At 38.5% G+C, this 24624-nt stretch overlaps 5 protein-coding genes across 7 annotated transcripts in view; 1 reads left to right on the top strand and 4 right to left on the bottom strand.

Moving 5' to 3' along the window:
* Positions 1-377: 377 nt before the first annotated feature.
* On the bottom strand, positions 378-1254 carry fam8a1a (family with sequence similarity 8 member A1a). Its single transcript, XM_055157481.1, has 2 exons — positions 752-1254; positions 378-527 (listed from the first exon to the last, which is right to left on the bottom strand). Exons 1-2 carry the CDS (start codon positions 1137-1139, stop codon positions 403-405), a joined length of 513 nt encoding a protein of 170 aa, XP_055013456.1. The 5' UTR covers positions 1140-1254; the 3' UTR covers positions 378-402.
* A 6141-nt stretch (positions 1255-7395) lies between these two features.
* Positions 7396-8472, bottom strand: LOC110167517 (fatty acid-binding protein, heart-like). Its single transcript, XM_020932881.2, has 4 exons — positions 8316-8472; positions 7973-8148; positions 7796-7897; positions 7396-7634 (listed from the first exon to the last, which is right to left on the bottom strand). The coding sequence occupies exons 1-4, from the start codon at positions 8386-8388 to the stop codon at positions 7581-7583; spliced, it is 405 nt and encodes a 134-aa protein (XP_020788540.1). The 5' UTR covers positions 8389-8472; the 3' UTR covers positions 7396-7580.
* A 546-nt stretch (positions 8473-9018) lies between these two features.
* mrpl53 (mitochondrial ribosomal protein L53) lies at positions 9019-11883 on the bottom strand. The gene is made up of 3 exons (XM_020932884.2): positions 11773-11883; positions 10937-11049; positions 9019-9225 (listed from the first exon to the last, which is right to left on the bottom strand). Exons 1-3 carry the CDS (start codon positions 11865-11867, stop codon positions 9107-9109), a joined length of 327 nt encoding a protein of 108 aa, XP_020788543.1. The 5' UTR covers positions 11868-11883; the 3' UTR covers positions 9019-9106.
* Positions 11884-12971: 1088 nt separating this feature from the next.
* LOC110167151 (myelin P2 protein-like) lies at positions 12972-13917 on the bottom strand. The gene is made up of 4 exons (XM_020932455.2): positions 13760-13917; positions 13513-13688; positions 13308-13409; positions 12972-13216 (listed from the first exon to the last, which is right to left on the bottom strand). Exons 1-4 carry the CDS (start codon positions 13830-13832, stop codon positions 13166-13168), a joined length of 402 nt encoding a protein of 133 aa, XP_020788114.2. The 5' UTR covers positions 13833-13917; the 3' UTR covers positions 12972-13165.
* Positions 13918-17563: 3646 nt separating this feature from the next.
* Positions 17564-24624, top strand: part of pag1 (phosphoprotein membrane anchor with glycosphingolipid microdomains 1) — a 57431-nt gene continuing 50370 nt past the window's right edge. For 2 of the 3 annotated variants that reach the window (XM_055157225.1, XM_055157223.1), the window contains exon 1: positions 17564-17797. The gene's annotated coding sequence lies outside the window, so the exon portion shown is untranslated. The remainder of the gene's footprint in view (positions 17798-24624) is intronic. The other variant, XM_055157224.1, reaches the window with a different exon arrangement.

The raw sequence follows: 24624 nt of genomic DNA, 5'->3' as shown, positions 1-24624 counted from the left end.
TGTAGTGTTACACAAGGATATTAGTATCAGTACATAAATCAATTGGCGCAATTATCAAATCGCAAAGGCGGCATCCATTTAGATAATAGAATGTCCTCTGCAAAGAAGAACATATCCTGTCTTTTTGTATATAAATCTTGTTGTATTTCTACCAGTTTATCCTTTAACTTTCTATGGCTTTTAGACATTTTGGAAATTATATTATTATATTTCTAGTCATTATAAGATAAGGCCAAAACATGACTCTTCACTATTGCAAGAGAGGTCTATTACTTAGACACATCTATGCTCTCTGGAGGCCAATGCAGTTTTTAAGTGGTTTCTAAACTTTCTATAATCCTGTCCTGCTCACATGACACATTGTAATCTAAATGGTCTAGTGTGTATTTCGTTATAGGCTACTTACTTCATTCCACTGAGGTGCATTATACACAACACTATAGTGGCTTTTATACAAAACAAGATGAAGAAGTCCACAGTCTCAGCCATAAATCTCTGGAGGGGAGAGGGGACAGTGTACTCCCACCCTGTTAAAACACACAAACACAAACCATTATGGGATACATTTTATCTTGGGAAAAGCTGTGAAGACTTGGAGGCAGTAAGGGCTAATGGAGGCCTGCTGAAAGAGCCCCATTTAAACATATAATCTTCCCAAGACTATAAGCCTGTTTGAATCTCATGGCGTGGCTTAAAGACTACACACTTTCTCACGCAATTATGGGCACAATTGTAGAGGAAAATGTAGTACCTGGCTGTGGTGGGGTCCCATTTTGCTGATGTCCCGGGCGGGCATCCGTAGGGGTTTGGGAGGCGGTTGTGGTCTGGTAAAATTGGTGATTATTTTGAGCGCCCTCGGGGTATCCGTGCAAACTAAGCGGATATGGGTAATAGTACCAGTTCCTTGAGTCAAGAGGCTGCTGTCCTGTCGTTGTGTGTGTGCTGGTGGTCCCATGAGAAGGCGTCACAGCGTACGGAGGAGGGAAGGGGAGCGTGGACAGGGCTACCCAGCTCTGCCAGCTGGCGTAGCCGCAGTAGTAGCTCCACATCCACTGCTGCAACTTCTGGCAGTACTCCGTGGTGCACTGGGAGGACTCGGCATCTTCAGGGCTTTTATCACTGGAAATAGACGACGGCATGTCCTAAAATCCACACGTTTCAAGAGAAAAAAAAATCAGCGTTAATCCTCCGTCGATCGTTCTGTCACTGCAGACTTGCCGCGCACTTCCACTCCCACACGGAGCTAACGCTAATTGTAAATACAAGGGCTTCCGGTCTCGTGGTGTTGTCATAGTTACTCATGAAACACGTGACATTGTAAAGAAGTTGTGTAAATAATGATCAACACAATGTTATGCAAATCAATTAGAAAATACATTTCCAATAGGCCTAGTTATAATATTTTAATACTATTCAAAACTGCATCAGATAGCTACTGATTTCAAGATAATATGAATACTCAAAGCCACCATCTGCTGCCACCATGTTGTGAGATCTATTGTATTCTCTTAAACCACCACTAGATGGTCTTTAGGTTCCAGCTGTCTGACAGTGTAGCAGCTTTGGCTTGACAGAAGAGGAGCAGAAAGCAGGTGAGAATGAAGAAAAGCCAGGTGAGGGTCTAAAGTCGGCCTACCTTGAAATACCCCAAATCCATGGGATAGATAGCCTATGTTAAAAGTCCTACTGCGGAACATTACAAGCAGCAACTTTATAAGTTACGCAGTGCACTCTGCATCTTACATCTTTATTACATTTCATGTGATTATAAAGTGCTGACTTTGCCCAGGTTTTGGATTTTATCACCGCCAGAGGGCAGTAAACTATAACTGTTTAGTTCCAAATGAAAAGCAGCCTAGCACTAACAAGTAGAGATTTTATGTCATAAAGTGAGGCCATGTCTACCAGGATGAATAAGAACATATTTTGGAGATCAGGTCAAAGGCTAGACTGACAATGACTGGGTAAAAGAATGCTGTAAGGCCTGGCAGTAACAGAAAATATGAAGTCTGAAAAACAGAATCCAATCACTCTAGAAAATACTTTACAGCTCTCTTTTCACAATATCTAGAATTACACCTCTCTCTCTCTCTCTCTCTCTCTCTCTCTCTCTCTCTCTCTCTCTCTCTCTCTCTCTCTCTCTCTCTCTCTCTCTCTCTCTCTATATATATATATATATATATATATATATATGTATATATGCCCTGCACCTTCATTACTGCATTCTGTCTCGTTTGACCTTCAATTAAATGGTAGCATTTGCTGACTGTGCTGGCCTGGACTTCTCTGGTTAGGTGTTAGCTCTGCCAGTCCCAAATGATTGTGCCTGTCTCAGTGAATGGGGGCAGTGAAGCGCACCCCAATGCGTGTTATCCCTGTGCACAGAGGCCATACGATGACTGTGCCCAAAAGTAATCGGGTCATAATAAAAGCGGTGTCCGGCAAATGCTGACCCCTGTGCAACCCACCAACCTGGAGGGATTAGAGCTAGAGATCTGTGTCTGGGGGTCAAAGATGTTACTGCAGTTACTCAGTGATACTAAAATAACTCGGCATATTAATTTAGGAAAGATGAAGTTATGGTCTTATCTGATCAGTGCGTGGTTAATGATCTGAGTCTGCTCAATTCAAATCTGCCAAAAACATGTTTAACACATATATCCTGCATATTAAGGCTGAGTCCTTCTGAGCAAAGGCAATGAAAAGATACTTATAGTGTACATGAATTGTGATCAATTATAAATCATAATCTGTCTCTAGAAAATAGTCATATTCATTTTTTGTCATATCATCCACCCCTAATCAAATACATTTTTCATAGTTTTTGACACTAGTTAGGAAAAAGTTTATTATCATGACAATAAGGTGTGTGTAGGAGATGTATATATGTTCCTTTATTGTAGGAATGAAAGTACAATATGTCTTTTGTGCTTGCTATTGAATGTTTACAACATGTTTGCTAACCCAAATGCATCCTTATTTGTCTTCAGGGAAAGGGATTGCTGTGTCTTTGCAGGATGTGTGCCATGCTGCTAGACATACACACTGAGAACAAGGTCAACCATTACACAATCAGACATTTACAGTACAAAATTTGCATTCTTGTAGTCCTTATGGGTTGATACTAGATGCAGAAATATGTGTTTTGAACCTTGACATTTTAATTAAAACAAGATTATAGATTGTGACATCATATTTACCCTAAAAGATCTAAAATGTGTGTCAGTGATGGGCCAGCGTCAATAATATTTGAACTCAAGGTTAGGTCTCTAGACATGGAGCTTCATTAGTGCATATTTGTGCTGGCATGTTGCCCTGTACCACCATACTCTAGGAGGCTAATCCTTTTGTCCAGACAGGGGTTAAGGTGCAGTCACCATAGTGAGCAGTAATTTAAAGAAGTGAACAAAGAAAGTGTAAATGGGTAAAGGGGTCCCGGATGTCCTAGGTCGCAGCAGTCATGTGGTGTGTGTGTGCTTTGGCCTTAATCCAGACAAAGAGCAGACTGCAAAAGATCTGCACAAATACAACTTTTTAGGTTAACTTACAGTATATACTCCCTAAACCACAATAACCTAACTAGGAGAACATATTGTACAAGGATGGAGTGGTATAAAGTATGAATACATTTTAGATGTTAAACTGTTCTTATTGAAGTATTCACTTGTTTCACTGAATAATGATAAACTGCATTTTAACAGTTGTAGTCAGGAGACTGTGTATTTGCTGAGGCAGCAGAGGGAAGTACAGCCTTTGACCCACCTCCTTAAGTTTCTATATTTGTTCATTCACATAGCTGTAACACTATTCAAAAGTAAGACACCCCTAAACTCTATTTCAAATCATATTACACTTTTAAACTTTAAGCTCTTTGAGTGCCTTGAAGGTAGAAAAGTGCTATATAAATGTGATCATTTACATAACACTGCATGTCACTTTGTGCCATGAATTATATTGCACTGCATTAGATCAAACCTCCCTGCATCACGTCCCTGTGGCCTGTTTACAAGTCACTTGCAGAAATGTCATACTATGAGAGATTGCTTCCTTAACTTGTAAGACGCGGCTCTTATCTCCCCATTGCATTATGGGGAAGTGCCTGCCCCGAGACATCCATTGTTACTTCTAAAGAAAAGTTTCCTTGAGTTATTTCCAAAAAACATTTGCAGCAGCAGGTGATGAAATACAACAACAGCTTCTCATGTATACAATAGGACTAACGTATAGATAAGGAAATTATTATGACTGAATGATTAAACATCTAAGTGTGACCCAGACTGACAACCTTCAAGAGAGGGGGAACTCTCTCTAACTGCTGTAAAACCTACCAACACCAAAGCTAGTCATAGTTTTCCCTGGCCTATAACTATTTGTACCATTGGATTATTGTTAGAAATTGCACAGTTCATTTGTGAGAATAAGCCTCTCTATATTCTGCTGTGTTACTGAATTCATTAGAAAAGGTTTTATTTTGTGCACATTAAGATTATAGTCACAAAGATGAGATCACATGACAAGTTGCTGCAAAAGTAGATCACAAACAGGAGCCAAAACATAGCTCTTCTTTGTGCTCCCTTGGGTGTCCTGTCCACTATTGTGTGGTCAGTTTGTATAGGCACACTTTAAAGGCCCACATACTTCCTCAGCTATACAGTCACACAGGCTGCATTTGGCTGGAAGTTGAACCCCTGATGAGAAACAAAACAGCAGTCCTTTGTCATGTCCTCAAAGTTATAAGGCATGTCCTTATGTACAGGACACATTTCTGAAGAGCACTTTAAGCAGACAAAGTATTCAGACTGAGAAAACAATGCCAATATTATTACTTCATCCTATGCATCTGTAGACTGAATTTAATATTATTTATTATAATACAATTCATATCACCTTTATATTCATAGGTTGACCATTTGGAGATATGGCAAAAGACACTTACTAAATCAACTATATATATTTTTATATACTTAGTTCATACTCAAACAGTAATTAGCATTCTTCAACAAGTGGACCTAATAACAAGTGTTAAATAAATATATTTCCCAGAATGTGGAGGAGCTATAGGGGTAACAGTTCACATCAGGACATATTGACAACATTTCTTTTTTGAAAGAACAGAGATGGAGATTAGGATCAACTATAATAAATTCACATTCTATTATCAGTGGTAGAGAGCAGGGTCCTTTGCTGGAATCTCAGACATGTTTACCTACTTTGTGGAGATAGTGAGGGTCACACAGGGGCACAGCAAGGCAGCTGTATTCATCTAACCCAACAACCATTCAGCTAGGCCTATAGAAAAAATGAATTTGGGAACTTTGAGAAGCATAGTGCGTTGCCATGGGCAACACATTTGTCACGCTATTCAGTGCAGCCATAGCAGACATAGTTCAGTCCAGCTGTGTGGTCGTCATGGGATCTGGGTCAGTGGATGAGGTGAGAGTCCTGTGGAGAGGACTGAGCTGAAGAATGTGAGAATGTGCTAAGATAGTGCAAAAGAGAAAGTTAGACTACACAGAAAAAGTTGCTGTTTTGGTACAATGGTGTTCACACAATATAACATGTTATTATGACAGCACTTTGCACTATGATAGTTACATTGATAGCTGCAACACACAAGATAGATTTGTGGTAAATAAACAGAAATATAATTGTCGTGTTGCAATACCAAATATAGATATTGGCTTTTCTATTGCATTTATTGCTTATTAAGTGTCTTTTGGAGAGACTTCCTTTTACCAGTGTCCTGAGTTCCCATTCTGACTTGCCTCAAAAGCACTGTACAAAAAACATTGATATGATCAATATAAATTGCCACATTACATCTGCATTTTAATGTGCAATTGTTTGTATATTAATTTCCCATTGATTTAGAATTAATTACAATTTCTGTTATCTTCTTCATCAAGACTTGTGACTTAAAAATAATTCATTAAATCATGACTTGGAAACAGGATTGAAATTTTGCCAATTAAGTCACTCACAATAAAGACAGAAGATATGTGAGTTTCTTATAATAGTGTATCTCTACATCAGTGTCCTTGAACTGTTACTGTTAGTCACTGGGTTGAATCTGAGGACAAGGGGAGGAAGGGTGTCAGCTTCAGAAACTCTAGTGGACCTTTCCAGATGTTATGCAAAGGATGTAGACCCATTCCCATAGGGCTAGGATAATCTGTGAGGACAAAGAAACTGGCTCCAAGTCAACAAGATAACCTACAGCCAAATGCTTTATTTACACAAGACACTTGTTTGGATACTACCACTACTATTTAATGTTATGGTTTTTGTCAGTGTCTCTGTATTTCTCACTGCCTTGCTTTTTTTCTTGCATTGCTATGATGCTATAGCAATGGCCTACTTAAGATAAAAATATTTAAGTAAAAAAAAGTCTGCATGTGGGAACAGAATTCTGCTGCAAGCCTTTACTGCTTCAAAGAGTGCATATAGATTACTTTGACAGCTGCATATATTTATCAAACCTCATAGTCCAGTGAAGGACAAGAGGACACTAGACAAATAGCTCTCCATTATGGGCTCCCACAGTGAAACTTACCACTCCATACAAGTGTACAACAACATATAACATGTTAAAACTAAATGTTCATCTTTGCACTGTATCTCATTTACCCCACCATTTTATTTACTTGTACAAATCAGTAAAATGTGCAATTTTTATTATATTGTTAGCGCTGTTATATTATCAGTCCTTTTGGTTGTGGTTCATGTATTTTTATTATGAACTGGACACAGGTTAAAAAGCCATGTTACCATCTTTTGAGGCTGTTGAGTTCAGTATTCAATTTCCACCATAAAAACAAGCTCATCTCCCACTGTTGTTCAAACAGCCCCCTGAGGTACACAAGCACTGCACCTGTAAGTCTATCTACTGCAGATGTGAACTCTACTCTGGGGCTGTGAGAACTGGGCGTCATCCCAGCACTCACTCAGGACTACAGCTACAATAGTACAAATGCTTTAGGGAAAAAAAATCATGCAGTTTTTTTTGTCCTTTTTCTAATTTGGCAAATGCTGAAGATGTACACACTTAAGCTGTTTTGACCATCAAACCTAATCAATGCAAGTCTTTCCTGTCATTACTAGTTACTGTTCTACTGTAAAACAATCTCCAAATCTCTTGAACAGTGGCCAAAAGGCGTGGGTCATATTAGCAACAGCCCATGATGCTCTGGGGTTTCTCCTCCTCACAGCTGCCTTTACAGTTAATGGGAAATGTTCTGCCTCCCAAAAAAGGAAACAGGGGACATTTCCTTACTGACCTCAAGTCATGGAGCCAGGAATATTGGAAACGCTCAACATTCCAAGATTACAAGAACACTCCGTTGCCATTATGCAAGCCTAAAGTTAGACTTGCCTCAAGAAACCAGAAACATACCATAAATTCAAAGTTTTTTTTATTCAAATCACCACAAACGCATTCAATATGGAAAACAGGGGCACAGCAGGTGTAAGGGAAGTGTTTAACAAGGAAGGACATGTAACAAACTGCTGAATTTGAAGTAAATTTAGGCTCATTGAACTGAGCTTGTCGTCATCAATCAATGGAACACTGTCGAAGGGTCTTATGCATCCTTCACGTATGTCCTCACTGCGACCACGTCTCCCATAATGCATTTCTGCAGAAAGAACAGAGAGAATGACTCATTAACTCATGATTCATTAACAGTTAAAAAACTTGCAAAAATGAATTATATAGATAATATTAAATGCTGCATCTAATATTTGCACATATGTAGCCCAGTAAACAATAAACTTAAAAAAAAAAAAAACAACGTACCGCTATTAATTTCCCATCAGTAATCTCACGCTCTATACTGGTCTCTTTGCCATCCCAGGTCTGTTTCTGGATAAGTTTACCATTTTCCAGGGTCATTACGGTCTGCAAAATGATACATGTGCATAAAAGATATTTTTTTTTTTTATTTTTTTTTTTTCTGTAGTGCAAATAACAAACCTTGGTCTTCCTATCATCTGCGGTGGTTTCGTCAAATTGCTCGTTGAGTTTGAACTTAATTTCAGTAGTTTTAAATGTGCTTTGAGATTTCAAGCATACAACTCCTTGGTCGTCCACAGATACTATCAAATTAGGCTTGGTCCGATTGCCAACCTGCCGAGTTGCAAATCCCACACCTAGAACAAAATACAATTAGCCGAGAGAAATCAAGCTTTGCATTCGGTTGATCACAAAGCCTAAAAAATGAGACAAATAAAACTGTTCTATTTAGTAACAAAATACGTTGTGCATAGTAGCTTGGCCATTTCATAACAGTGCCAATAAAAACAAAATTGCGCCTTACCGATTGCCTTCATGTAGTCGTCAAAGTTCTCACTGGTAACCATCTTCCAAGTCCCAACAAACTGCTCGACCATCTTTGCAACCTCAGCGTGTTCTCCTCAAACACCTGCAGAGAAACTGGTCCAAACTTTCTTTTACTGAGGGCGCGACTCAGTGCGCTTTTAAAGCCACGGCGTGAGCCACAGCCATGCGGCCTGAACCAATCAAAATGTGAAATGTCATTATATGCTTCAAAAAGTCCCGCCCCCAGGTGCTGCTACCACCCACCGATGTTTCTGCTCACATTACATTTAACTATTCTCTTTTATTAGCTTAATAGAGCTGATTCTGAGTTTTTCTGTATTTATGCCATGTTAAAGATCAGGGTAATATTTTATCAGTTGTTGATGGTGTGAATATATCAATGAAACAAATAATATAGTGAAACAGACCTCTACTATGACTGTGTTTAAATCCAGGCTCAAAATGGATCTGTTTAGTTTTGCATATGACTGAAAGGTTTTTATTCTCTTCTCTTGTATGTAAATTTTATGATGCTTAATTATGATTTGTTTGCATTGTGATTTTAATGTCTTTCTTATTCTGTGAAGCACTTGGAATTACTTTGTGTATCAGTTGTGCTATGCAAATAAACTTGTCTTGCCTATTGTGCAATTTAAAGTTTTATTCATCATTAAAAGGAAACTGAACAAACAACACAAACAGAATTTTAGATCATTTATTATAAACATTACCAATATCTACACATAAATAGGCTGTACAGTACATACTTCTCAACACAGAAAATAAATATCATTTTTTGCCTGAGACTTTTCCCTGTGGATCCTTGGCAATGCAGCGAGACTGAAAAGCACTGAACATCTCCTGGCTGGTCAGTTTGGCTCCTTTCATCACCAACTTCTCTCCATCCACTGTTAAAAATAAAAGATAGATACTTTATTGATCCACTGGAAAATTCAACTTTAGTTGCAGCAACGTACTGAGCTTCTTAGTCACCACTGTGTAAAAGGTCTCAATGCAGTCCAGGCAAAAAGGCAAAAGCACACCAAGTCATGACTCATCTGGGTAACAGGTCAAAGGAGGGGTACACAGGATGCTCCGACAGAGAGCTCCAGTGAACTCCGTCCCACAGTTATTAACACCATGACCGGCCACATCTCATTCATATTAGTCACATAAACAAACAATGTTGGAAACATTACTGAAAACAAACATACATATAAAAAATACCCTCTGTGTCAGTTTCAGATATCAAACTTTCGGAATTAAATGCCAATATAAATGTAAGGTAAAGAGGTCAGAAAATATGGTGAAGAAATTATTTTTCTATCTAAAGTGCACAGTTGTTAAAGTGGGGTGGGGAAACCTCACCCACAGAAATTATTGTAAGGAGGATGTGTTCATGTTAATTTGGCTCTGTTTAGTTCAGTGTACAAATGCTGCTAAACTGAACAGTGCCAAAATAGTTAATGCAGTTAAAACTTCCACTAGTCATACTTTAGTGGCACTGGCAATAAGAATAACTCCAGGTAGGGTTTCCATGTCTTTATATTTACACTCCACCACACAACAGTTTTACAATTTCAGCATTTCAGTATATTTAAGCATTTACTCCAGTCGTGCCCTGAGCAGTTATGGGCAATGCCATTGCTCGAGATGGCAACGATGACAGCACATGAACTCTGAACACCTGAATGACAGATTGTGAAAATGTGCAAACATGAATGAAATAGTCCTATGCAACTGATTGGCTAGTAATGTAGAGAGATCGGAGTCCACCATTCCTCTTCAAAGAGGGATTCGCTTTTGTTACAAAAATAGCTTCGTTTACTCCCCTTGCAAACCAATTTTGCTTTGTTTAAACTCTGTACATCACTGTCAAATGAGTGATTTGTGGTTTTAAGATGAAGGTGGACCCCTGATTACACCCCCAGATTATGTCTTCTATGTAGACATGGTCTCTACTAACAGACAAAGGAATGTTGTGATTCTTTGTCATTCTTCAGACAGACCCAGTCATATGGGATAGACACCCCATTCCTCCTGGGCTCTGATTCCCTTTGGTCCTGCTTTTTGGCTCTTTTGACCCTGTTGACAGCCCATGCAGGGTAGTCACTGGCTGAGAGTGCATTTTGGACATGTTTCTCTGCCTTTTCCTTTTCCTGTATTGGAGAATCCTAGTATTTCCCAGTTTATGCTGCAAGGGGTGGTTTCAATCAAGAGCCCAATTTATGGTTGTGTGTCAAATAGTCTGCATCACCTTGAACCCCCTCCACAGAGCCTCCGCAGAGCATCTGTGTCGACCGACATGCACCTCCGAAATTTTCTAGGGTACAACTGAAGGTGAGACAGTCAACACACAATAGAGGCATAACGACCCATACTGATGTTAGCTAGCAAACTGGCAGAGCAGTTGCACTGTAAAACTACCCTTTGGGGATTGGATTTAGTAACTCAGTACGATAAATTCCTTGTGTTTCAAGCCAGTTCAATCAATTGAAAATGGCTTCTAGATGGGAGAAGAGATGTCTTGATTGCATAAAAAGTGTAGACATGACCAAGATTGAACCAGTCCTGGAAAAAGAAGGATGACACCTTCTGATTGGCTGCTAGTTTACCTACCATATGTGATATCCACCACTGGTTCAGACTTGTCATGTTTTGCAACAGAAGTGACCTCACAGTTAAGGTTGGTTGCTCGGACTTTCTCTGAGCCCACCAGGGCCAGGAACTCCCTGGGTAAAACAAAGACAAAAGCTTAGTCACTTTTAATCCAGCAACTACATAATGTCAAGTAGCCTAGAATCGAACAGATACACCAGTAGAATGCATGCACTTTCTTATCTTAGACAACTATATTGAAATGAAAAAAGTTGTCTGCTGATGCTGAGATATACCAACATCAGCTTTGTCAGAATTCCTAAAGTTGCACTATGTAACTTTTCTGATAGTGGATATGCAACTTGCTTGTCTTTGTGGAAATGTTATTCGATTAAAATGTTCCACATTATGGTCTATGCCTTACACACATCTATCTCCATGGAGAGAAGAAGGTGACGCTTCCAGGTCAAGTCTATTGCAGGTGACCCGTCTCACAGTAAAACTGCATGTTTTTGAGCAATTATAACATCAGTGATGAAAAAGCTGAATAGATAAGATTAATACCATACTGTGGAACATTTTAGGCAAAGTATTATCATCATGGCGACTAGCAGCGAGCGGAACTCCTGCCAGAAAAGTTATATAATGGACCTTAATTGTACTGGCCGTGTTATCAGGCTCAACTCTCACGTTACATGACCAACAACAACATAAATGTAATGAATTAAATCTTTTAATGAGCGATGATAATCCGCTGCACATCTCGAGCCTATCGGGTAAAATACGATCATTGCGACCTATTTGGCCTCAGATCAGGTCTAGTTCACATTCCCTGGACACTGACGCTCGCATCTTACCGTGTGGACCGAACATTGGACTCGAAAGGACAAAACTGGACGGCTATTTTCTTCACAGCCTTCAGCACCACGGTAGACTTTCTGGTCGCCGCCATGTTTTTCTGCCGTGACCTTTTACCTCAGCAGCGGAGTTTATCGTGTTTAAAAATAGGCCACCAGAGGGCGCCAGAGGATAGGGAACATGTGTAAGCTGACTTAACTTACAGTAGGTCAGTGTGTTATAGATTTTATGGTATTATTTTCCAACGCCTAGCTACCTTGCTTTGTAGTGAGTCTCCAAACTCATTTCATTTCAATCTCTAGCCATTGTCCAGCTTTGGTCTAAAGAGATGGCTAATGGAACAGCTGCACAACACAAGAAAAAAGAAGCGCTTTCTCCTCTTCCTCTTTTGGAAAAAAAAAAAAAAAAAAAAAGAAATATATGCATATATGAATTTGATATTATGTGCAAACAAACCTCCAAATCCTCTCCCTTTTAGTGGCCCTCCCATGACACCACCTACACGTCTCCACGCCTTCCAGTGACAGCTCCATGCCAGCAAAATTTTAATGCATCGTTGGTAAAATGCTAACCAAATGGAGGACAGATTATGCACAGAACAGAAATCACCCATTATATTCATAGACCTATTAGTGTTTGATAGGCTTGGCGCAATTATTTAACAAGATACAGTATGTATCCTGCAGGTCATCTGCATGATTCCATGGAAATTTAAAGTTAAAACCATACATACAAGTTTTGTGCCATAATGTGCAAGAACATTTCCATAAACAAGGAGACCCTAGTCGTGGCAAAATTACTTGATGCAAGCCCGCTCGGGGTGAGGTTTTTAAAGTTTCAGAAAAAGCAAAATGAAGTACTATGGCTTTAAACTAATAGGAAGCCTTCAGTGAAATTAACGTAATTTCTGGGTGCATGAAGTTAACAGCTGAGGTTTACAGAAAAAGTCTTGAATCCTCCCTTCAAACGCGCACAAATGTACATTTGAAGGGAGGATGCATTTGAAATGTGCATTTTCCAGCAGTCCCGTGGAATATTACCAATTGCAGCTTTGAAGTTTGGTCTAGTAGCGTGTAGCCCAAACAGCCATGTGTTACCATTTGTATTTAGAGACCGACCAGATACTACTATGCTATACAAGAGTGCTTCATTAGTGCATGTTTTAGTCAAAGATAGTTCAAAAACAAAGAACCAGAAATACCAGAAACTGAATATTTATTCAAGTCACAACACATTCAAGTTGAAAAATGGGCATGACGGTTTTGCACAGGTTTGCCTACAGAGATTCTCACCCCTATACATGTGAAGACTTGTCCAACTGTTGAAGTTGGAAGTTTATATAGACTTATTTCAGTGAGTCATCCAGCAACGGAACAACAGTATCCAAGGGGTTTATGCCTTTACATATGTCCTCATTGCGACCACGTCTCCTATAATGCATTTCTGTAGAAAGAAAAGAATGTACAGAACAGACTAAACGCTAGGCTTCTTCCAAGGTGAGACTGTACAAAGTAAAAATCAGAATAAAACTTACTACAGTCATTTTCCCATCTGTGATCTCCCGCTCTATACTGGTTTCTTTGCCCTTCCATTTCTGTGTCTGGATAAGTTTACCATTTTCCATTGTTATCACAGTCTGCAATGGACACATAACATAATTAACCAGAAAGCCCATTATTATATATATATATTTTTTAAAAAGCCATCATTTCAAAGCACTTGGAGTATAAATGGCCAACCTTCGTTTTCCTGTCGTCTGCGGTGGTTTCATCAAATTCCTCGTCGAGTCTGAACTTTATTTCAGTAGTTTTAAACGTGCTTTGAGATTTCATGCTTATAAGTCCCTGGTCGTCTACGGACACTATAAAATTGGGTTTGACCAGGTTGCCCATCTGCCGGGTTGCCAAGCACACACCTGGGATCGAAAAGTGCAATTCAGAGGAATAATGATGACCAAATACACAATGACTGAACAGTAGGCCTTACCGACTGCTTTCATGTAGTTGTCAAAGTTCTCGCTGCTATCCAGCCTCCAAGTGCCAACAAACTGCTCGATCATCTTTGCAACCTCAGCGTGTTATTCTCTGACACTTCCAGAGCGAATAAACCAACCTGACGCCCAGTGAAGCCAGGGACACGCTTTTAAATCCACGGCGTGGGCCACGGCCTGGTGATCTGAGCCAATCAAAATGTGAAAGTCACTGCCAGGTAGATAAAGCCCCGCCCATCCACCGACATGGTCAATTTGACTTATAAACAGATCATTCTAGTGTCATTATACAGGTTTTTATTTTGTATTTTTTCATTTATTCCTTTTTACTTGTATAGCCAATTGTATTAGCTAACTGAAGTAAAAGTAGGATTGGATTTAAACAAATAAAAGTCTATAAAATTTAATAAGTACATTTTAATATTTTTGCAGTAGCACTCCTAGGATGCCGTAATTAGTAGCAGACATTTTGAGTGAGATGCTCTCCAACATTTAGAATTTAGACTCAGTTTGATGGGCTTTGTGGGTTTGGAGGCAGACCACTAGAGGGAGCAAGAGGATTTAGGTTACACATAAGACATGTTTTAATCACCATTAAAATAGGTGAACTAGACTTCAATGTCATTGTGGATATGAACCCTAAAACTTAAAAAATCTTAAAACAAAAATGGCAATTTAAAAGTTGTTTCATCTCATGGAGTTCTGACCAGTTCGTACTGTTGTTGTTTCATTGGGAAAGACACAATCTATGTACCTTGACTACGGTGTGAATAAGGCATGTGAGTGAGCTATTGATGGTGGTAAGAGAGGCCTTTAATGACCTTTAGTAGATTGGCAACATCTGCTCTAGCTGTCCGCAAGATATATGACCTATATGGTTAGATATATAGCTGACAATTGATTGAGAAAGCAATGCTTATTATTTATTTCATAACTATCTAAATACCTGGCATTGTCCTTTCATCTTTCTAATAACCTACATAACAAACTGAGCCCTTAACAAATGCACACTTTATGATGATTATATTCACCTACAATAACACACATATTTAACATTCACTGCTGCAACAACCCTCTAGCCTGTGCAGCCCAGAATGTGGTGTTATGTTTAGTTTTTAACGGTAATAATTACTCAGTCAGTTTGCATGTGCTGCTTAAACATCCCTGTGTCATCATGTCTTTCCTCATTACAGAAACGACTCCAGGAAACCAGCTGTGACACTGCACTGCCATCATCTGACAAACAGCCTCTGCCTCGTGATTACATAAAGATGAGATGAGTGCGGTCCTGTCATCCTGAGTCAATAAAGGAGGTGCTACTCTCCAAACACACCATCAAACCCACACGTCTCGTAATCAAATAGACAACAGCACCAGACCTGCACTCAGCAAATGAGAGGGGTCAAAGGTCGGTCAATGCAATTAGGTGTACAATTTGAATGTGGACTCTTCAATTTGACTATACTAAATACAAATGACATAAATGTATAGTAGTAATTAACAACAAGTATCTATACTGCATCATCTCAGTTTTCAGAGGTACTATGAAAACATGCCAGAATCAAAGAAATCCTGTTTAGATTGTACTAAAAAAAAATAAAAATAATGGGAGATAGGCATACCATTCACTGTCTTTCACTTCATCTACACAGTTTATTAGGACTGGCTTGATATATGTAGTTAAATTGCATAAGGATGAGCCAAGGCATCCAAACGATGTAAGGTTATACTAAAAAGCACAACAAAGACCACACTGGTTTGATGTATATCCTATCGTAAACAACAGGAGCCCATTCCAAAGTTGGATTTTCACTCACAACTTAATCAAGACTAAACTTGACTGATATTGGTCTTTCGTTGTTTTCAAAATTTGCAGTTCTGCTAATGCCACCTGTTTGACTCATACCATAACACTGACAATTCATCTTTCATTTAATTTTATATGAAGCTATTATATTTTAACACCCTCTCAGATACAAAACTTCCTCTTTTCATGAACTGTGTACAAGTGCTATGTGTGCAAGTATTATATCATAAAGATTTGCTTCCCTTATAAAGACAAAGCCAGTTCCCCATGATGAAATCCTGTATAATTTGCTCAAAAACATGATTTTAAGTTAAGATGTGGGATAAAATAGGTTAAAGTTAGACAAGCAACAAACTATGGTTAAGGTTAAAGATCTCAAGGAAATGAATCCAAGTCAATGTAGTGTCCCAGAAAAGCTTGGAAAACTAACATTGTGTGTGTTTGTTTGTGTGTGAACTTCCCTGACCCTTGTACATGTTATTTTTAGCAGTGTGGTCAAAAAACAAAAGTTATTCTCAGTACGCCCTACTATACCAAGCTGTATACAGGCTTTTCTCAAGTTTTTCCTGAAGTGTGGACCCAGCCTTTGACAGTAACAGTGGCAAGGCAGAGGTCTAAATATAGACACGAGGCAACTGAGAGGCACCAGCTTTTCCACCCATCAACATCACACATATTTAACCATTATATTGGATAAATAAAAACCTGCCCATGTATTGTATATTGGCTTGGGTTAAACTATAGTCTAGAGTACACAAAAAGTCACCACAGCACATTCTCTCACCTTTTAACCCAACATCTGATAAAACAAAGTAAAAAAAATATATTGTGGGTTTTACTTTACAATGTAACATGGTATCAGCAAAAGAGCTGTTTCTGATTGTTTTGAAATTATCTTACTTTTTGTTAGTCACCGTAGTAACACAACTGGCATAACCTTATTGCTGGCTATGTCTGAGCATCGTGGGAAACACCTTGAACCATATATTAACCTACAAAATATATTACATTATATATTACAGTAGGTATATACAAATATATTCATCAGTAAAAATGTCTTTGCTATTTTATTGTTTGAAGCGTTCACACTCGAGTAGCAGCCAATACAAGTGTGACAATAATATGCGTACTAGACCAGTATCCAAATTTATCTGTAGCTACTCCAGAGAGAGTTGAAAACATCCTGAGAATGACTGTGAACACCCACCGGATCCGGACTGGACTTAAAGTAGGCTACGGCTTCTGGTCCAGGAGAAAGGTATTTCCTCTCGAGACAACTATAAGGAACTCAAGTATGCTGGACGGGGGCTGCATGGAGGTGTAGGGCAAGAGAATGGACTATTGGATAAAATACATTGGAAGCAGTGACTAATTTCTGCAAAATCTGGATGAAAATATCTCCTGGAGCACTAAAGGAACAGTTATTTTAATGAGTTGGAAAATATTTTGAGGAATGCTGGTACTTTAAGGTCAACCGAGAAGATAGTAGTAGACAGAGTTCATCACAATAATACAGTTGACATTTTATTAAGATAGCTAGATTGATAGAAATAGATAAATAGATTGATAGAAAGAAAGATGAATAAATAAATAAATAAATTAACAGACAACTACTCAAATAAAGAGCTCTAGACAAAATTATTTTCTGTAACTTATTCAGATTTTTTATTATTATTATTTTTTTTGTTTATTAATATTATTTTCTTTCATTTTATAACTATAGGCATTATAACTAAAATTTTTGTGGTTTATTTATTTATATATTTATTTATTTATGAAACCAAAACAAATACATTGATAGAGAAAGATTTAGACTACCATTTGCAATAAGCAATTTCAATACCCCAGCCCATTCATTCTTAATGAATTCATAAGAAAACATCATCATAATAATACCCATGTAGCATGAATTCAACTGAACTCCATTTCCCACAATGCCCCACCCCACTCTGCCTCCGCCTCCTCCCCTCAGTGTCCTGGCTCCCTTGCTCACACAGTAGTGTTGCAGACCAAACGGCGGTGTCTCCTCTCTCTCCGGTGGTGTAAATGTGCGCGGACTGGACCACGACCCACGGGCCTGTCCATGGACGCACCACGCGCTCGCACATCACTTTGACGTGGGTCTAAACGCAGGCAACGAAGCTTCAACGCAACACGCGCACTGGATAAACCCATACACTTCTCTCTGTTCATGCTGGATCTTTGAATGGTGCGTTTTGAATCGCCGGTAAGTCAGTCCTTCGTATCGACTAAGTTAAGTTTGCTTTCTCATTGGATTGTTTGATTTTTGGTGTTGGGGGAGTGGGCTGTGAATTTGGAGGGAAGATGAGTGAACACGGGGAGAGACGTAAACTTTGCGGAGTGTACTGCGGCAGACTCAGTGGTCGCATAGAGCAGCGATGACAGCGAAGAGGAGCAGACTTGTTGCCTCATATAACACGTTCCTATAGATAGTAGAACATTGTTGTCATGTTTAGCCTACTGATTGTACCATGCTGTTGTGAGAGAGTATTACAGCAACATAAGTGATCTAAGGCAATGAAGTTCACTTGCTATATAGACTATGGACGTTTGCCACCTTATATAATGTATTTGAATGCCATGACTATAGTTGGCCCTATATTGATTTTTGCTCATAAACAAAGTTATGGCCATCTCAATGTCATGCATCATACATAATATAATTCATTATGGGTAGGCATTATAACGGCCCATTTCATTTATGGTTGAGTGACTCGGTGACCATTGTCTCAAATCAAACCACATGATTCACGTTTAGTTTTTAATTCGTTTGTGGATAGTAGGCTATGCAGATTCTGACTTGATATTATCATAAAGTTCAGACTGATTTTTTATTTAAAGTGGTTTCATTGGACCAGATGCCCGACCTGATGCAAGCCTCTCTATATTATTGGGCATGGGACTAGGATATGCATTAGACCCTTGAGATGGTTACCAGTGTACAGTATGGAACATTAAGTGGTGCAATAATGGCAGATATGATCAGACAAGCATAAGCAGCACAGTCCCATTGGCCCTGACAACCACCACTGTGTAATACATGATGACATGAGGCTTGGGGGCACATGCATGGTCACGCACACATATCACATACCTGCAATCCTATTTATCCCAGACCATCTTAGTTACAGCAAATATATCGGACTTTCCTCTCTACAGAGCTGCCAGATTTTGTATTTTCCCTAGGTTCATGCCCCAAAACTGAAAAAGCACTGATCAAATGGCACCATAGCCACAGTGGTCCCCTCCCATCATTCTGTGTTGATGTGATGTTGAATAGCTGTTGGCACAAACACTCACAACCCAACACAATTTGCACTTTGTTGAAACTCTCCATTGCCTTGCTCTGTATTTCCTTGTCTGTTCACAGCTAAACATTAATAGAAATAACTATGCAAATTCTTTTCTTGGGAGGTTACAGTTAATAGTTAGTTGTTTTATCTCTCATCGAATTATTCTGGTTAGACAAGGCTGCTATAGAGTTTACTTACTGCCATTGCTAGGATTTTTACAGGCTTGTTGCTGTTGTTAAAAAAGAGAGAGAGGTGTGAAAAGGGCTCCAGGGGACGTCAAAACATATCATTGTGTTTTTAGATTGTGTTTTTTTGTTATTATTTTTATTCCAGGCCTTAAGTGTGAAAGCAAAAACTATGTCTCATAGCGTGGGATGTAAGGTCGAAATGGGCCATTTGATTTGCATACTGTATTATCCTTCCAGTGAAAGACCAAAAGTCGTATTGTAGTTTCATTAAAAAAACAAACAAAAACAAAACATTGGTATATTATGAACAGACCCTCCAGGACAAGTGTAGTGTTATGGTTAGATCAACATAAACATAAAATATTATTGTGGTTTTCAATGACCTCGGGTGGACAGATATGGAAATGTGAAAAAGTCCCACTGTACAGTGTCTGCTATGAATGATGCAATGAGGATCATACATATTATTAACAGATATGGACTGTCTATATTCTATAATAAGTTTGTAATAGTAATTTTGGTTTAATTTGTTTTGTTTTTTATAGTTTAATTTTATTTTTTACTTTATTCAGTTTACTTAATGAATAAAAGATACAAGATATTCTTTGTTACACTATGTTTAAAGGCTCAATTAATATCAATTTCTACAGGTTTGTTCAGGAGGTAGATGCTTTTATAATGTTGGTGTCAAAATATGGCTTTCATAAGTATCAAAACCCAGTATCAAAACCAAGATACTAACTGACAATGAAACTAGTATCGTTTGTAATCTTATCTTTTAGTATCAGTACTATACAATACTATGTATGAATACAATAAGAAACAGATAAACAGGACAAAACCCGAGTTTGAAATTTTAGTTCTGTGATAACACAATGTCAAAACTAATCAGAAAACAATACATTTCTACGGTGGAATAGACATTAGAAGCTGTATCTTTTTTTCTGATAAATTTTGATGGCTCCCTCAACATTACTTGTCAAGTCATATGTCTTTGATGACTTGCAGTAAAGTTAAGATGCTGCATTTAAAATTCTGAATAAGTCCAGAAAAACATTAAACTTTTCTTGTTGCCCCTGTTAGCTTGTTGACCTTTCTGCAGTCTGGAGGGGCCTGTGTTTATGTGACATTGTGCAAAGTCATTTGCATGATTCTGAACTGCTCAGGAGGAGAGGGAGACTCAACAGCTGCCAGTGATCTCATTAAGAACACCATCATGCTTCACCGCGATGGAAAACCTGCAGATATCCCCCAGTGCTCGGATAATGGCGACTACTGCGAAAGTGTAGTTTTATCATGGGTTGTCAAGGTGTCACTTTACAAGACCTCACGTTTCACACTCAGTTAGGCTTCAATGAGTAGTGAGAAACTGATTCTGTTCATTGGTGGCAAGAAAACATGTAATTACCCAGCAGTACCCTAGCCCAACTGCCTGTCCATCTATAACTGCACCCAAGGGAGCACAAACAGGGACCGAAAAGAAAGATAGTGAAGGTTATGGACTTATAAATAGAAATGTGTATATAAAAGCCTGTTGAGAAGTTATAATATTGTATGAAGTAGAGAAAAAAAAGTCTTTATGTCTAGATATTCAGAACTTATTTTATATAACAATGTTTAAAGTTGTTGTTTTTTGGGGAGAATGAGGGGTTTGGGGCATTGCAGGCAGTTACTATGTTTACCAGAATATTAGGCTCATTAAAAAGTATTTTCTTTTGCATAAAAAATCTAGTTTTTGGCATTTTGATGACATTTAAGTTGTGGAGATATTTGGTTTTCTCTGATTATAGCCGGTTCACAGTAATTCAGATTTTTGACCTGCATATAGTAGACTGGGGCAAGAGAGGTCTGAACAATTGTCTGGAGAAATCCTAATGTGGAAGTGTTGGAGTATTTTGTGCATGTAAATGTACTGAATGACAGACAGCAAACAACAGAATTAACCAGTGCCTGGATAAATTGATAAATGACAAAACAATATGCAAACCATGTCAACTCCAGCAAAGAAAAAGATCAGTTTCACAAAGTGGCTGTATTTTCTCAGCCGGCTTTGACTTATTGGTAAAACCCACACAAACCTTTTTAGCAGTCTGCACACTGCTTATTGAGAATGCCCCAGTGGTCTAATGCGCTGCAAATCTCAGAAGGAAATGTTCTGCTGCAGTGGGGTCTAAAATAAAACATATAATTATCAGCTGAAATGATGCAAAGCGGATTGGAATAAACACTAAAGATAAAACACCTTGGGATTTACAGGTTACATTAAACAAAACTGACTCCTGTGAGCTTTTAGCCCTGTTAGATTGAGGTTTTCTCTTCAAAAACATGCCTGGAGTTGTGCTTCATTTCATTCACACATGTTTGATTAATCCCTTATTACTAGTTTGTCTACATCTCTAAAGCTCAAAATCCTCTGTTCCACCTTGTGCTGTCATGAACCTGTAGTTTTAAAGTTTACAGCGTCTGTACCTTTTACCTGTTGTTCAATAGAGATTGGAAATTCCAAAGATTAAATCAACCAAATCATTCTAGTGAAAGTGTCTGGAGTTTGAAATACAGTGGAGCACTTCCTTTATTTCCACATGACATCACAATGTGGAACAGAATGTTTATGATGAGGAAACATCATTATAACATACATCACTAGTTGTCCTTCTGCAAATGCTGCCACTGTTTAATATTCAGTGCTTGTGTGATATATTGTGATTGTCGGTGTTGTTAAAAGTTTGATGAGGGGACGTGTAATTATCTTGACTTGTGTTGCTCGATGCTGTGGTCAGGATTGGTCATTGATGTGAGTGTTGGAGACTGGGGGAGCGTGAGACAGCATTTCAATCACAGTGAAGACAGGGGAGAGGAGAGCTGAAAAGAACGATTAGATTTAGTGTGTGACAGATGAGACGAATAAAATGACATACACTCCTCTTGATATGAATAGACAGTATTGATCTGCACACGGGACGGTACTAGGCCTCTCCCTGCTGTTTTCTCCAGCCCCTCACAAGTATTGACCCTCTCTCTGATTGATTTTCCATTTGTTGTAGGCAGTGTAAAGGGCACTTGTTATGTCTTTCTAAAATTTCATTTGTGGTAGCTATTATAAAGGCACTGTGCAAGAGATACTTCCAAGGCTGTGCTATGTAATTTGCTTGTATACATTTATACTTTTTTATTACTGGTTCTGTTTATGCTAAATTTCTTTGTGATGCTGAGATTATTTTTATTTCCCGGGAAGTGACACAAAAGCTAACTACCACATCTAATTGCTCAAAAAAGGAAGTATATATTTATTTGTCTCTTCTACTTCTCTAAACAGACATCAGGCGTGCAGCAATAATTATAGGGGCACTATGTAACTTTTCTGGTGAAGGGTACTTCACCTGCTTGTTTCCATGGCAGTACTGATGCTTCCTTTAGGATATTCCAGAGCGTTAAACGTTTGTTACAGGTCATGTCTGTGGAGAGGCGACACTGCTCTCAGTAGAATATATGTTTTTCATTGTGCTGTTTCATGCAAATGATTGAACATTCCAGTTAAAGCAATAATTATGCAGTGCACTGTTAAACAACCTAACCTGATTCATCAGCCAGTTTCACTTTGTGGAAACCGTCTGACCGCACAGCGATAGGATTTGTTTGCTTGATGCTAGGCGGGTTTTTAACTTAACCAGTCGCTGCTATTTAGTTGTGACGTGTGTAGTGCACCGGAACGCTCATTGACGTAATCGTCATTGTTGTCGTTGTTTCTATGAGATGAACTTGTGAATTAAAGGTGCAATAAAAATGCAAAGTCCAAAGGAGGATAACGTATGCAGTCTGCTCTCGCACCTTGGTGATTGGCTGGTGCACGGTCTACAACTTCCGGGGTTCTTGTTGACCATCTAGTGTATACTGATTCCTGACCTAGTCGCTGCCTGGCCATAAACAACCAGGAAAATACAGCTGTTTTTGAATGCAGATATCTCATCATTGACATTATCATATGTAGACAGAGATAAAACCATGTGCGTCAACAGAAATTTGGGGGCCCGAGGCAAGAAGCCTCACATGGGCCCCCCTCTAATATAAATTAATCGGAAGAGAGTCCAATTCTGGGCAACAGACCCTTTTATCCTTGTCTACTGCCCTGGATAAAATACAACATTATGTCATATGTAAAAGCCTTATCTCTCAAATGTAACAGTTTTTGGTGGTGTTTTGTAGGCAACATGTCACTGTGTCAGAGCCAGACTTGTTTGTCCTGACCTACAGTAGCTGGAATCTCAGCTGGTCCTGCCCTTAAACAGTCAGTACGTCACCTGGGCTCGCCAAGAATGCAAAACATGTACAACACCAGTACTTTTGTCACTACACGAACATATCCCGTCACCTCCCAGTAACGTATGAATGTGAAAGTTGTAGTTGAAAGAATAAAAGTTTGCTTGTACATAGAGTGTTTTGTTTTTTAAAATCTTTTTACACAACTAGGCCTGATAACACGATAACACAATTTGAAGTGTGATATATTGCTGAAGTAAATATAGAAATGATAATATTGAAACCAAACCATAAAGAAAAATTATCCCCAAAAATATTCCTATTCTAAGTGTACATGTATGTGTATGGTTAAAAGGAGCTGCTACTTTGTATTTATAATGAGTCATAAAAAACCTTCTACAGCTCAAATCTTATCATTATGCAGAAAAATAACAAACTTTTCCCGCTGGTACAAAGGTAAAGCACCCATGATAAATGTTGACCCCAAAACCAGTTTTTGCATCTGTCATGTATTGAGTGATAAGTCGTTAAGTCGCCTTTATACAACTGTGAGAAATCTCAAATGTGCAAATAATTACCATCATTTACTCTAAAAGGGCTACTCTAAGGTAATCAGAATTAGTCTCCCATTTAAGCCTCACTCCATCAGTTCAGCTACATTTACATATTTCAAACAATGCCAAATTTGCATTTTATAACATACATATTATAAGTGGAGCCATTTTCCTCCATCCTCTTTCTAGTAGTTTTTCCAAGACTAATTACTCACTTCCATTTAATATATATTTTGTACAGGACGAAAATTGAAGTTTAGATTACCTGTGGCAATTTACTCAAGGTTAAAAAAGGTGATTTGCTGTGTTATCCCCTGAGTATTGCTCTATAACTGTTCTTATCTTCGTGCTATTGAGCAACGCCGCAGTGATAGGAAGAGCAAGCAAACATTCAGCCAGATTGCCTTAGGGAAGTTCTTATGGGAAATCCTAGTCCCTCCTCACATAAAATTGTTGGTAGCAGTAGTCTTTATGTATTCCCACAGTGAGAGTAGAAAATCTGCATTAGATGAACAGTGGGGAATTGGTAATGATTTGCCTTATGTTGTGCTGCCGTCTTCAGGGTCTGGCTTTGTTGTGGAATAAAGAATATTGTTAAACCTTTGTATGCATTGTTATCAAAGTATTATAAGGAAAGCTATAGGATTGTAAATGCTAAGGTAACCTTACAACTCTGCATTAGAAGTCTTTATTTATTGGCTTCATCTGAGTAAAAATATAATATTGTATGCTTTTTTTTTT

Source organism: Boleophthalmus pectinirostris, unplaced genomic scaffold, assembly GCF_026225935.1.
Source record: "Boleophthalmus pectinirostris isolate CB_2022bp ecotype Guang Dong unplaced genomic scaffold, ASM2622593v1 HiC_scaffold_21, whole genome shotgun sequence".
Classification (NCBI taxonomy): domain Eukaryota; kingdom Metazoa; phylum Chordata; class Actinopteri; order Gobiiformes; family Gobiidae; genus Boleophthalmus; species Boleophthalmus pectinirostris.
This window is presented reverse-complemented; position numbering and strand designations above follow the sequence as displayed.